The 15,553-nt window shown below is 45.9% G+C and overlaps 1 protein-coding gene across 2 annotated transcripts in view; it reads right to left on the bottom strand.

Annotated features, from left to right (window-relative positions):
- Window positions 1-15,553, bottom strand: part of dipk1b (divergent protein kinase domain 1B) — a 61,736-nt gene that overhangs the window by 17,874 nt on the left and 28,309 nt on the right. For both annotated transcript variants that reach the window (XM_080212017.1, XM_080212016.1), the window contains exon 2: window positions 330-464. In XM_080212017.1, coding sequence (XP_080068143.1) covers window positions 330-386 — 57 coding nt within the window. In that variant the 5' untranslated portion in view covers window positions 387-464. The remainder of the gene's footprint in view (window positions 1-329; window positions 465-15,553) is intronic.

Raw genomic sequence — 15,553 nt, 5'->3', positions numbered from 1 at the left:
GTTTGGTAAAATTAAGGGATTCACGAATGTCTTTTACCTGATTCCCTTTTATTCATCGTGGGGAATAGTTATTCTGCAGTCTGGAAGCAGATTGAGGCACTGATATTGGAAAGCAATCAAAATCAGGAATTCTGTCTTTGGAAAGCAATCAAAATCAAAAATCCTGGCTATTCTTGTTTCTGAAATTTCACTCCCATAATGATTTTTTCTAAATTAAATGATAGGTTTAATGACTCAAGAATGAGCACTGTGCTAATTCCTGGGTCTCCTCTGGTCTCAGACTTTGTACTAATTAGAAAAGGCAAAATAACCAAACTCTTAGTACTTACAATTATCATTTGACAGATGTGACCTCGGCACAATTCCGAGTAGGATGAGTAGTGCATGTAAAGCACCCAGCTGCCCACCAGGATTCCTAACCACACCAAGAAGACGTACTTCACTTTGACACCAGGGAGACGTTTCTGCCAAAAATACACAAACAATGTTAGTTGCATGCATGCTGCATAAAAGTTTGTAACAAAGATGGAGTCCACTACGAAAGCCTGGATTAATCCCAGAGAAATTAGATGAATATTATCAAGTCACCAACCAGGGAGACATGTGACAATTGTCAAAATTATCAACTGCAAAAAGACAATATGTAAATAAGGCGGATAATCTGGTGCAGCTTCCAGATGTGGACTGGGGAGATGTATGTAAGCCAATGCCTGAGATTTACAAATATCCAGAGGGGATGATCAGGAATGGGTTAGTTTTGACTAATGAAATCAAATTTAGTAGGCTTAAAAGGCAAGAGTGAATCTATGAAGACAAAAGGGGGTAAAGTGAGAGCAGTCAAGTCAGCTGTGATTACAACCAATGACCTTTTGCCTTATTTTAAATTGGCCCTGGCCAGTTTAGCATGTGGTGATGTGATGTAATTCAATACAAAATCCAGAAGTTAATTTATTCAAAAAAAGGGAGTGAAACAAAGATTCTCGCCATCTTTCTCTGAGCGAAAGCCTAAAATTTGCAAGAATCTTTGAATCTGCAAATCTACCTTACTAAAAATTAAACTCTTAACTTATCTGTAATGATTTAGCAGTGGTAAGACTTTTCTGTGCCTTAATGAGACATTAGCAGAATGATGTCACAGTTGGAATACTCTTTGCTGTGTCACAGAGTAAAGGCCCTTCAGCCCATCAAAGGGCCAGGCAGATGCATTTCTGAGACAGCTTATCATTCAGGCAGGAGCAGCTAGTTTTACTTTAAATGGGACACTTCCAGCCTGACGTACAAAATCTTAGGCAGATGAATCACAGAATGGTCAAGGAAGCCATTTGAATATCAAGCTGTCCAACACCCTTCCTCCACAGGCCTCTTTTTAATTACTTATATCATTCATTTTTGAAAGTACTCACTTTGCATGCTTCCATTTCTCATTTAGTCCCTTCCAGCTCTCTGAGTATCCTGGTCAATATTTATCTCTAACCACTAAAGGTGTCATCTGAATATTTGCCTCATTGTTGGTCTGTATTGACTGTATTACAATTGTGACCACGTGATTGGCTCTAAATCATTTTGGGACTTAAAACATGTTATATAATTTTAAATCTGTACCTAGAATCACAGAATGACACAGCACTGAAGGGGGCCATTTGGCCCATCATGCCTATACTAGCTCTTTGGAAGAGCTATGTAACTCATCCCACTCTTCCTGGCTCTTTCCCCAGAGCTCTGCAAATTTTTCCTTTCCAATATTTATTCAATTCCCATTTGCAAGTTCCTATTGAATCAACTTCCAGTGCCCTTTGAGGCAGCACCTTCCAGGTCACAACTTGTGCATAAAATATTGTATCCTTATTTCATCCTGCTTCTTTAACTTTACATTACACTTGCTGCTTATTGTGATATTAGACATCCTTTCTGCAATGCCACAGACCAAGTTCCAAATAAAAGACTAAAAACAGCTAAATAGCAACTTTCACAACTTCAGGGCATCACAAATGCTTTAATCCAATTAAATACATTTGAAATGTAGTCACTGTCATAATGTAGGAATCTGGTAGCCAAATTGTGCACAGCAAGTTCACACAAACACCGAGATAAACGACCAGATAATATGTTTAAGTGATAATAAAAGCAAAATACTGTGGATACGGGAAATCTGAAATAAAAACATAAAATGATGTATAAACTCAGCAGATCTGGCAGTGTCTGTGAAGAGAGACTTGTTTCGAGTCCGTGTGGCTTTTATTCAGGTATTGTGAGCCTAGTCAAAAAGAGAAAGGAAACATCTGTCAAGGTTAGGAGGCTGGGAACACACAAAGCAAGTGTGGAACACAAAGAAAGTACAAAAAAAACTTAAGCAAGGAGTCAGGTGGGCTAAAAGGGGTCATGAAAATACACTGGCCAGCAGAATTAAGGAAAATCCCAAGGCTTTTTATACATACATAAAGAGCAAGAGGGCAGTCAGGGGGAGGGTTGGACCACTCAAGGACAGGGGAGGGAATCTGTGTGTGGAGCCAGAGGAAATGAGTATTTTGCATTAGTATTCACCAAAGAGAAAGACTTGGTGGAAGATGAGTCTGGGGAAGGATATGTAGATAGTTTGAGTCATGTTGAAATCAAAAAAGAGAGGGTATTGGGGTTCTTGAAAAACATGAATGTAGACAAGTCCCCAGGGCCTGATGGGATATATGTGGGAATACTGAGAAAGGCAAGGGAGGAAACTGTTGGAACCTTGAGAGAAATCTTTGTATCCTCATTGGTTTCAGGGGAAGTCCCATAAGACAGGAGCAGAATTAGGCCACTCGGCCCATTGAGTCTGCTCCGCCACGCAATCATGACTGATACTTTCCTCGTCCCCGTTCTCCTGCCTTTGTCCCATAACCCCTGATCCCCTTATTAATCAAGAACCTATCTATCTCTGTCTTCGATGACCTGGCCTCCACAGCCTTCTGCGTCAAAGGGTTCCACAGATTCACCACTCTCTGGCTGAAGAAATCCCTCCTCACCTCTGTTTCAAAGGATTGTCCCTTTAGCCTGAGGTTGTGCCTACCATCTGGTTCTAGTTTTTCCTACTAGTGGAAACATCCTCTCCAAGTCCACTCAATCCAGGCCTCGCAGTATTCTGTAAGTTTCAATAAGATTCCCTCCCTTCATCCTTCTAAATTCCAATCAGTACAGATCCAGAGGCCTCAACAATTCCTCATACGTCAAGTTTTTCATTCCAGGGATCATTCTTGTGAACCTCTTCTGGACCCTTTCCAAGGCCAGTACATCCTTCCTTAGATATGGGGCCCAAAATTGCTCACAATCCTCCAAATGGAATATTTAATAGAAACATAGAACATTACAGCACAGTACAGGCCCTTCGGCCCTCAATGTTGTGCCGAGCTACATCCAGTCCCAAGATCAAGCTATCCCCTCCCTATAATTCTGGAGTGATCCATGTGCCTATCCAATAACCACTTGAAAGTTCCTAAAGTATTTGGCCAGAGAACTGGAGAATAGGCAATGTTGTTCCTTGTTTAAGAAGAGTAGCAGGGATAATCCGAGTCATTCCAGGCCAGTGAACCTTACTTTAGTGAAAGGGAAATTATTGGAGAGGATTCTTCGGGACAGGATTTACTCCCACTTGGAAATAAGTGGACGTATTAGTGAGAGGCAACATGGTTTTGTGAAGGGGAGGTCGTGTCTCATGAACTTGATTGGGTTTTTCGAGGAAGTGACGAAGATGATTGATGAGGGTAGGGCAGTAGATGTTGTCTACATGGACTTCAGTAAGGCCTTTGACAAGATTCCTCATGGCAGGCTGGTGCAGAAGGTGAAGTCGCATGGGATCAGAGGTGACCTGGCAAGGTGGATACAAAACTGGCTCAGTCATAGAAGACAGAGGGTAGCAGTGGAAGGGTGTGTTTCTGAATGGAGGGCTAGTGGCGTTCCTCAGGGATCAGTGCTGGGACCTTTGCTGTTCATAACATATATAAATGATTTGGAGGAAAACGTAACTGGTTTGATTAATAGGTTTGCGGATGATACAAAGGTTAGTGGAATTGCAGATAGCAATAAGGGCAGTCAGAGCATACAGCAGGATACAGATCATAAAAAACATAGAACAGTACAGCACAGTACAGGCCCTTTGGCCCTCGCTGTTGTGCTGAGCTATATCTGAACCCAAGATCAAGCTATCCCACTCCCTATCATTCTGGAGTGCTGCATGTGCCTATCCAATAACCGCTTGAAAGTTTCTAAAGTGTCCGACTCCACTATCACAGCAGGCAGTCCATTCCACACCCCAACCACTCTCTGAGTGAAGAATCTACCTCGGACATCCCTCCTATATCTCCCACCATCAACCTTATAGTTCTGTCTCCCTAGTAACAGCTACACCCACCCGAGGAAATAGTCTCTGAATGTCCATTCTATCAATCCCCCTCATCATCTTATAAACTTCTATTAAGTCACCTCTCATCCTCCTCCACCCTAAAGAGAAAAGCCCCAGCTTCCTCAACCTTTCCTCGTAAGACCTACCCTCCAAACCAGGCAGCATCCTGGTAAATCTCCTCTGCACTCTCTCCAATGCTTCCACATCCTTCTTATAGTGAGGTGACCAGAACTGAACACAATATTCCAAATGTGGTCTCACCAAAGTCCGGTATAGTTGCAGCATAACCCCACGGCTCTTAAACTCAAACCCCCTGTTAATAAACACTAACACACTATAAGCCTTCTTCACGTCTCTATCCACTTGAGTGGCAACTTTCAGAGATCTGTGGATATGAACCCCAAGATCTCTCTGTTCCTCCACATTCCTCAGAACCCTGTTGTTGACCCTGTAATCTGCATTCAAGTTTGTCCTACCAAAATGAATCACCTCGCACTTATCAGGGTTAAACTCCATCTGCCACTTTTCTGCCCAGCTCTGCATCCTATCAATGTCTCTTTGCAGCCTGCAAGAGCCCTCCACCTCATCCACTACTCCACCAATCTTGGTGTCGTCAGCAAATTTACTGACCCACCCTTCAGCCCCCTCTTCCAAGTCATTGATAAAAATCACAAACAGCAGAGGGCCCAGCACTGATCCCTGTGGTACACCGCTGGTAACTGGCCTCCAGTCTGAAAATTTTCCTTCCTCCACCACGCTCTGTCTTCTATGAAACAGTCAGTTACTTATCCAATCGGCCAAATTTCCTTCTGTCCCACATCTCCTTACTTTCTTCATGAGCCTACCACGGGGAACATTATCAAACGCCTTACTATAATCCATGTATACGACATCAACCGCTTTATCTTCATCTACACACTTAGTTACCTCCTCAAAGAATTCAATCAAATCTATGAGGCGAGACATACGCCTCAGGAATCTGTGCGACTATCCCGAATTAAGCTGCATCTTTCCAAATGGCCATAAATCCTATCCTTCAAGACCTTTTCCTTTAACTTATCAACCACTGAAGTAAGACTAACTAGCCTACAATTACCAGGATCATTCCTATTTCCTTTCTTGAAGAGAGGAACAACATTCGCCATTCTCCAGTCCTCTGGCACAATCCCCGTGGACAGTGAGGACCCAATGATCAAAGCTAACAGTTCCTAATTTCATCCCTTGGATGTATCCCATCTGGCCCAGGGGTCTTATCGACCCTCAGGTTTTTCAAAATTGCTAATACATCTTCCCTCAGAACATCTACCTCCTCCATCCTATCAGCCGGTATCACACTCTCATCCTCAAAAGCATGGGCCCTCTCCTTAGTGAAAACTGAAGAAAAGTATTCATTCAATGCCTCACCTATCTCTTCTGACTCTACCTCTTTTACTGCGTTCCCCACTCTTACTGAAACATCTAGACCCTGGAACTTCCAACAACTATTCCTGTCCCCTGTTCTAACCATGTCTCCGTAATGACCACAATATCAGAGTCCCAAGTATCAATCCACACTCCAAGTTCACCTACCTTATTCCGGATGCTCCTTGCTTTGAAGTAGATACACTTCAATCCACCATCCTGTCTGCCAGTACACTCCTGGATCTTGGTACCTTCCTCAGTACTTTGCAACCCTCAACACTGGCTTCTGGACTACATCTCATTTTCCCACCCCCCTGACAAATTAGTTTAAACCCCCCTGAAGAGCCAATGCAAATTTCCCTCCCAGGAGATTGGTGTCCCTCTGGTTCAGGTGCAAACCGTCCTGTTTGTACAGGTCCCACCTTCCCCAGAATGTGCTCCAATTATCCGTGTAAATGAAACCCTCTCTCCTACACCATCCCTGCAGCCACATGTTAATCTGCTCTCTCTCTCCCTGTTCCTCAACTCACTCGCACGTGGCACCGGCAACAAACCAGAGATGACAACGTGCTTTGTCCTGGCTCTCAGCTTCCAGCCTAGCTCCTTAAATTCCTGTTTCAAATCCCCATCCCTTCTCCTACCTATATAGAACATAGAACATAGAACATTACAGCGCAGAACAGGCCCTTCGGCCCACGATGTTGCGCCGACCAGTTACAAAAACAATGACCCACTAGCCTATACCAATCCCTTTTCGTCCATAAACCTATCCAGAGATCTCTTAAACGCCCCCAAACTAGACGCATTTACAACTGCAGCAGGCAGGGCATTCCAATCCCTCACCACCCTCTGGGTAAAGAACCTACCCCTGACATCCGTCCTATAACTACCCCCCCTTAATTTAAAGCCATGCCCCCTCGTGCTAGCTTTCTCCATCCGAGGAAAAAGGCTATCACTATCCACCCTATCTAAACCTCTAATCATCTTATATGTTTCAATAAGATCCCCTCTTAGCCGCCTTCTTTCCAACGAAAACAACCCTAGATCCCTCAGTCTCTCCTCATAGGACCTCCCCACCATACCAGGCAACATCCTAGTAAACCTCCTCTGCACCCTCTCCAACGCCTCCACATCCTTCTTGTAATGCGGGGACCAGAACTGCACACAGTACTCCAAGTGCGGCCGCACTAGAGTAGTGTACAGTTGCAACATTACACTGCGACTCCTAAATTCAATCCCCCTACCAATAAACGCCAAGACACCGTACGCCTTCTTGACAACCTTATCTACTTGATTCCCAACTTTCAGGGATCTATGTACACACACACCTAGATCCCTCTGTTCATCCACACTATTCAAAGTCCTCCCGTTAGCCCTATACTCGACACATCTGTTGCTCCTACCAAAGTGAATTACCTCACACTTCTCCGCATTAAATTCCATCCGCCACCTCTCGGCCCAGCTCTGCAACCTATCTAAGTCTCCCTGCAGACTATGACACCCTTCCTCACAATCTACCACACCTCCAACTTTGGTGTCATCAGCAAATTTACTAATCCACCCAACTATACCCTCATCCAGATCATTAATAAAAATTACAAACAACAGTGGCCCCAAAACAGATCCCTGAGGCACACCACTCGTAACTGCACTCCATGATGAATATTTACCATCCACCACCACCCTCTGTCTCCTATCTGATAGCCAATTCCTGATCCAACTTCCTAGATTACCCACAATCCCATACATCTGCATTTTCTGCAGAAGCCTACCATGGTGAACCTTATCGAACGCCTTACTAAAATCCATGTATACCACGTCAACTGCCTTACCCCCATCCACCTCCTTGGTCACCTTCTCAAAAAACTCAATAAGGTTAGTAAGGCACGACCTACCTGCTACAAAACCATGCTGACTATTTCTAATCAATTCATTACACTCCAAATAACTATAAATCCTATCCCTAATAATTTTTTCTAAAACCTTGCCCACAACAGAAGTAAGACTCACCGGTCTATAATTCCCGGCAAAGTCTCTGTTCCCCTTCTTAAACAATGGGACAACATTCGCTATCCTCCAATCCTCCGGGACTATACCAGAGACCAATGACGACCTGAAGATCTGAGCCAGAGGCTCTGCAATCACCTCTCTAGCCTCCCAGAGAATCCTAGGGTAGATCCCATCCGGACCAGGGGACTTATCTATTTTCAGCCCCTCAAGAATTTCCAGCACATCCTCTTTATCAACCGTAATACTGTCTATTTTACACCCCTGCAACCCAGTGTCCTCCTCAGCTATATTCATGTCCCCCTGCGTGAACACCGAAGAGAAATATTGGTTCAATACTTCTCCAATCTCCTCCGGTTCCACACACAACTTCCCCCTGCTGTCTGTAACTGGCCCTAATCTTGCCCTGACCAACCTTCTGTTCATATCGTTGGTACCGATGTGCACCACGACCTGCGACTGATCCCCCTCCCCATTAAGGATCCTGAAAACACGGTCCGAGACGTCACGGACTCTCGCACCCGGGAGGCAACATACCAACCGTGAGTCTCTTTTGCTGCCACAGAACCTCCTATTTGTCCCTCTAACCATTGCATCCCCAATAATTATTGCTGTCCTGCTCTCCCCCCTTCCCTTCTGAGGCACAGGGACGGACTCAGTGTTGGCGATCCAGTCATCCTGGTTTACCACTGGTAAGTTGTCCCCCTCAACAGTATCCAACGCTGAATACTTGTTGCTGAGGGGAACGAGCACAGGGGATCTCTGCACTGGCTGCTTCCTCCCAGCCCCGCTCACCTTCATCCATCAATCTTCATTCTTCGGAATATCCAAATCCCTGCAGCTTTTATCTGTGAACACCTCTGCCTCCCAAATGATCCAAAGTTCATCCAGTTCCAGCTCCAGTTCCCTGACGCAGTTTTTGAGGAGCTGAAGATGGGTGCACTTCCCACAGGTCGGTTGGACACTTGGGCGGAGAGAAGGCAGATGGAGTTTAACCCAGACAAATGTGAGGTAATACATTTTGGAAGGTCTAATACAGATAGGAAATATACAGTAAATGGCAGAACCCTTAAGATTATTGATAGGCAGAGGGATCTGGGTGTACAGGTACACAGGTCACTGAAAGTGGCAATGCAGGTGGAGAAGGTAGTCAAGAAGGCATACGGCATGCTTGCTTTCATCGGCCGGGAAACTGAGTTTAAAAATTGGCAAGTCACGTTGCAGCTTTATAGAACCTTATTTAGGCCGCACTTGGAATATAGTGTTCAATTCTGGTTGCCACACTACCAGAAGGATGTGGAGGCTTTGGATAGGATACAGAAAAGATTTACCAGGATATTGCCCTGGTAAGGAGGGCATTAGCTATGAGGAGCAGTTGGAAAAACTTGGTTTGTTCTCACTGGAGCGACGGAGTTTGAAGGGCAGCCTCTATCTCTGTCTTAAAGACACTCGATGACCTGGCCTCCACAGCTTTCTGCAGCAAAGAGTTCCACAGATTCACCACTCTCTGGCTGAAGAAATTTATAGAGTCATAAAGTCATAGAGATTTACAGCATGGAAACAGGCCCTTCAGCCCAACTTGTCCATGCTCCCCTTTTTTTAAAACCCCTAAGCTAATCCCAATTGCCCACATTTAGCCCAATTCCCTCTATACCCATTGTACCCATGTGACTAATGCTTTTTAAAAGACAAAATTGCATGCACCTCTACTACTACCTCTGGCAGCTTGTTCCAGACACTCACCACCCTCTGTATGAAAAAATTGCCCCTCTGGACACTTTTGTATCTCTCCCTTTGCCCCCTAATTTTAGAGTCCCCTACCTTTGGGAAAAGATATTGACTATCTAGCTGATCTGTGCCCCTCGCTATGTTATAGACCTCTATACGGTCACCGCTCAGCCTCCTATGCTCCAGAGAAAAAAGTCCTAGTCTGTCCAGCCTCTCCTGTAGCTCAACCCATCAAGTCCCGGTAACATCCTAGTAAATCTTTTCTGAACTCTTTCTAGTTTAATAATATCCTTTCTATAATATGGTGACCAGAATTGCACACAGTATTCCAAGTGTGGCCTTACCAATGTCTTATACAACTTCGACAAGACGTCCCAACTTCTGTATTCAATGTTCTGACCAATGAAACTAAGCATGCCGAATGCCTTCTTCACCACTCTGTCCACCTGTGACTCCACTTTCAAGGAGCTATGAACCTGTACTCCTAGATCTCTTTGTTCTGTAACTCTCCCCAACGCCCTACCATTAACTGAGTAAGTCCTGCCCTGGTTCAATCTATCAAAATGTATCACCTCACATTTGTCTAAATTAAACTCCATCTGCCATTCGTCAGCCCACTGGCCCAATTGATCAAGATCCCGTTGCAATTGGAGATAACTTTCTTCATTGTTCACTATGCTACCAATCTTAGTGTCATCTGCAAACTTATTCTCATCCAAATCATTAATATAAATGACAAATAACAGTGGATCCAGCACTGATCCCTGAGGCACTCTGCTGATCACAGGCCTCCAGTTTGGAGAACAATTCTCTACAACCACACAAATTTTGTAACCATTTAGATACCTCCGCCTGGATCCCATGAGATTTAACCTTATGCAGCAACCTACCATGTGGAACATGTGTTGTGAGTGTAAACTGCGAGTGTACTGTGTTTTTTTTAAAATTACATTGCTGGGTTGTGGTTTTTTTTCCCTTTGTGCTTTCCATTGAGGGTCCGAGGCACAAGGGCTGTTGGGAAGGGAGTGAGGGAGTATAAAAACAAGGCCACAGTAGACAGTGGGCAGTGGAGTGAGGTGGGTGCTTTGGCTCACAGCTTCAAAGTGTGTCCATAGGTCTGAGGGTAGTCAAATAAATGGCAGGGACCACGGGGAGGTGTGTCAGCTGTGTAAGGTGCAATATGTGGGAGTTCCTGGAGACACAGCATCTCCAGAGGGTCCACATCTGCACCAAATGTCTGGAGCTGCAGCGTTTGAGGGCCAGGGTCAGGCAACTGGAGCTGAGGCTGGAGGATTTATTTTTAGTGAGGGGAAAATGAGGCGCTAATGAATAGGAACCAGATTCAAGAGGGGATCCCAGAGCCAAGGAGGGGGGATGGGTGGGTTACTGTTAGGAAGGGGAGAAAGAAGAGGAGTAATGTTCCAAAGGCTACCCCAGGGGTAGTCTCTCAAGATAGCAGGGGTAAGGCACCAACTGAGGTGGAAAGGGCACGAGGGGAAGAGGAAAATGCCTCAGGGAAGGAAGGGGGCTGGATGTGAGATAGTGGTGGGGGATGGGAGTGTTAGAGGAATTGATAGAACATAAGAAATAGGAGCAGGAGTTGGCCATCTAGCCCCTCGAGCCTGCCCCGCCATTCAATAAGATCATGGCTGATCTGTCGTGGCTCAGTTCCACTTTCCCGCCCTGTCCCCATAACCCTTAATCCCCTCTCTTATCAAAAACCCATCAACCGCGTCTTAAACATATTTAGCGAGGCAGCCTCCACCACTTCAATGGGCAGAGAATTCCAGAGATTCACCACTCTTTGAGTGAAGAAGTTCCTCCTCAACTCTGTTCTAAACCGCACCCCCCCCCCTTTATCTTGAGGCTGTGCCCTCGAGTCCTACTGTCCTTTCTGAGTGGGAAGAATCCCTCCAACTCTATCCTATCCATCCCATTCAACATCTTATAGGTGGTTCTGTGGGCAAAAGTGGGACTCCAGGATGGTAGTCTGCCTCCCTGGAGCTGGGGTACAGGATGTGTCGGAGAGGGTAGAGGGAATCTTGAAAGGCCAAGGGACCCAGACGGATGTAATTATACATGTAGGAGAGAGGGACATAGGAAGGAAGAGTAGGGGAGATATACGTACGCAGTTCAGGGAGTTGGGAGCCAGGCTGAAGTGCAGGGCCTCCAGGGTGGTGATCTCTGGGCTGCTGCCAGTGCCCAGTAATAGCAGGGATAAGAATAATGAGATCCTGCAGCTGAATGTGTGGCTGAGGGATTGGTGCAGGACAGAGGGTTTTAGTTTTGTTGACCATTGGGAAGTCTTTGCAAAGGAAGGGCACTTGTATAAGAGGGATGGGGAACATTTAAATGGGAAGGGGACACATATTTTAGCTGGGAGGTTGACTGGAGTGTTTAGGCAGGGTTTAAACTAGTATGGAGGTGGGGTGGGGAGGAGAGAGACAGCTCAGGCACTGGGAGTGAGTTGGAGGTCAGGGTAAGTCTAGATGATAGGAAAATCCCCCAGGAGGAGGAGGATCCGAGAGGGCCTGAGGGTCTTCAGTGCATCTGTTTTAATGCGAGGAGTGTGACGGGAAAGTCAGATGAACTTAAGGCCTTGATGTTCGCGAGGAATTTAGATGTGGTGGCAGTGACAGACGTGGTTAAAGGAGGGGCAGGACTGGCAGCTAAATGTTCCAGGGTATAAGTGTTTTAGGTGTGATAGGGGAGGGTTGAAAAGAGGAGGGGGAGTGGCACTCTTAGTTAGGGAGCAGATCACAGCGGTGCAGAGGGAGGATAACATGGAGGGGTTGGAAATTGAGTCTCTGTGGGTGGAGTTGAGGAATAGGAAGGGGTCTATTACTATGCTAGGAGTGTACTATAGGCCGCCCGATAGCCCACGGGCAGTGGCAGAGGGTATATGTAGGGACATTTTGGATAAGTGTAGGAAGAACAGGGTTGTTGTAGTGGGAGATTTTAATCTCCCTGGGGTGGATTGGAAGGTGCCTAGAGCTGGGGGGTCTGATGGGGAGGAATTCGTAAGATGTGTATTGGAAGGATCCTTGTAACAGTATGTAGATAGCCCAACTAGAGAGGGGGCAATACTGGATTTAGTTCTGGGAAATGAGCCGGGTCAGGTGGTTGAGGTTGCGGTAGGTGAACATGTGGCTAATAGTGACCACAACTCCGTCGACAAGAGCTGTCCTAAGGGGAGGGTGCTAAATTGGGGGAAGGCTAGATACAGCCGGATTAGGCAGGAGCTTAGGGATACAGACTGGGTTAGGCTGTTAGAGGGCAAGACCACGTTAGGCATGTGGGAGTCTTTCAAGGGAAAACTGCAAAGGGTGCAGGAAAGGCATGTGCCGGTTAGGAGAAAGGATGGGAAAGGTAGGATTAGGGAACCGTGGATTACTAGGGATATAGAAGACCTGGTTAGGAAGAAACGAGAGGCATATGTCAGGTCTAGCAGCTGGGAACGGAGAGAGCGTTGGAGGAATACAGAGAGAGTAGGAGGGATCTCAAATTGGGAGTTAGGAGAGTAAAGAGGGGGCATGAAATGGCTTTGGCAGGTAGGGTTAAGGAGAATCCAAAGGCGTTTTACTCCTATCTTAAGAACAAAAGGGTGGCTAGGGGTAAAATCAGTCCTCTCAGGGACAGACATGGGGAATTGTGCTTAGAGACAGAGGGAATGGGGGAGATCCTGAATGAAGACTTTGTGTCGGTATTCACGAAGGAGAGGGGCTTGATGTCTGGTACGGTTATTGAGGGAGCGGTAGACCGATTGAAAGATCTATCGATTACGAGGGAAGAAGTGTTAGGGCTTATAGGTAGCATTAAAACTGATAAATCTCCGGGGCCTGATTGCATTTATCCTAGGCTGCTTAGAGAGGCGAGGGATGAGATTGCTGGGCCTCTGATGCAAATCTTTGTCTCTTCTTTGGACACAGGTGAGGTCCCAGAGGACTGGAGGATAGCAAATGTGGTACCGTTGTTTAAAAAGGGTAGGAGGGATAACCCGGGTAACTATAGGCCGGTGAGCTTAACGTCAATGGTAGGTAAGTTGATGGAGAGGATTCTTAGGGATAGGATGTATGCGCACTTGGAGCGTTGCGATCTGATTAAGGATACGCAGCATGGCTTTGTAAAGGGGAAGTCTTGCCTTACGAATCTGGTAGAATTCTTTGAGGAGGTGACAAAAACGGTCGACGAAGGACGAGCCGTTGATGTCGTCTATATGGATTTCAGTAAGGCGTTTGACAAAGTCCCTCATGGTAGGTTGGTACAGAAGATTAAAGCCCATGGGATATGTGGTCAGGTATCTAGATGGGTAGAGAACTGGCTTGCAAAGAGGAGACAGAGAGTAGTAGTGGAGGGGTCTTTTTCTAGCTGGAGGTCTGTCACTAGTGGTGTGCCGCAGGGCTCAGTACTGGGACCTCTTCTCTTTGTAGTGTATATAAATGATTTGGAAGAGGGAGTAGGTGGTGTGATCAGCAAATTTGCTGATGACACTAAGATGGCTGGATTGGCGGGCAGTGAGGAGCAGTGTCTGGCAATACAGCAGGATATTGATAGGCTGGTTGACTGGGCAGATACATGGCAAATGGAGTTTAATCTGGATAAATGTGAGGTGATGCATTTTGGCCGGAATAATGTAGGGGGGAGTTATATGATAAACGGTAAGCCTGTAAGGAGTATAGAATCGCAGTGAGACCTGGGGGTGCAAGTGCACAAGTCTTTGAAGGTGGCAGTGCAAGTGGAGAGTGTGGTGAAGAAAGCCTATGGTATGTTAGCCTTTATAGGAAGGGGTATAGAATATAAGAGCTGGAGTCTAATGTTGCAGTTGTACAGAACGTTGGTTAGGCCGCATTTGAAGTACTGCGTCCCGTTCTGGTCGCCTTACTACCAGAAGGACGTGGAGACTCTGGGGAGAGTGCAGAGGAGGTTTACCAGGATGTTGCCTGGTATGGAAGGACTGGGGTATGAGGAAAGATTGAAGAAATTGGGGCTCTTTTCTCTTGAAAGATGCTGACTGAGGGGGGATCTAATAGAGGTATATAAGATTATGAAGGGTAAAGATAGAGTAAACAGAGGTAAGCTATTTCCTATGATAGAGACACGTAGGACAAGGGGCCATGGGCTTAAGGTGAGGGAGGAGAGGTACAACACAGATATTAGAGGGAGGTTTTTCACACAGAGGGTAGTGGGGGTATGGAATGCTCTGCCAAGTAAGGTGGTGGAGGCAAACACAATAGAGTCATTTAAGAGTAACTTAGACAGGCACATGACTGAGTTGGAGATGGGTGGATATAGGAGAACCTTTTAAATAAGGGTCATTAGCATTGGGGCGTCCCTGGTAATGTAAATGGATATGGTATGATAATAATGTTTTTTCTCTTTTCATTCACAGGTTTTAAGTCGGTCCACCTCGTGTCCAACGAGGGGCATACAGGCGATGGGTCGTACTGGGGCTGCTCTTGGTTGTTCGAGATTGGCCTAGTGCTTCATGTCGTTAGTGTGTGCCTAAACTGGACAAGATACTGGGCAGCCGACAGCTCAGTAACTATCACTGATTGCTGTGCAGACACATGGATTTGGGCCGGTGTCTGTGGGAGTTTGCGCATTCTCCCTGTGCTTGCGTGGGTTTTCTCTGGGTGCTCTGGTTTCTTCCCACACCCCAAAGATGTGCTATTAGGCTGATTGGCAGGAATAAATTGTCCCTAAATTAGTTTCCCTCAATCTGGATGGCCATAAAACATTAGACAGGGGTCGTGGGTGGAGAGGGGGACTGGTGGTGTTGAGATGGTGGCGAGGGTTCGTTGGGCCAAAGGGCCTGTTTCCCGGGCTGATTTTGTTCTTTGTTTTTTTGGAACCTTGTCAAAGGCCTTGCTAAAGTCCATGTAGACAACATCAACTGCACTGCCCTCATCTACCTTCTTGGTTACCTTTTCAAAAAACTCAATCAAATTTGTGAGACATGATTTTCCACTCACAAAGCCTTGCTGACTGTCCCTAATCAGTCCTTGTATCTCTAAATGCCTGTAGATCCTGTCTCTCAAAATACCT

The sequence above is a fragment of the Carcharhinus amblyrhynchos genome, chromosome 25 (genome assembly GCF_965287045.1).
Source record: "Carcharhinus amblyrhynchos chromosome 25, sCarAmb.v2.hapA, whole genome shotgun sequence".
Classification (NCBI taxonomy): Eukaryota; Metazoa; Chordata; class Chondrichthyes; order Carcharhiniformes; family Carcharhinidae; genus Carcharhinus; species Carcharhinus amblyrhynchos.
Note: the sequence above shows the minus strand (reverse complement) of the source record. Positions and strands in the feature narration are given on the sequence as shown.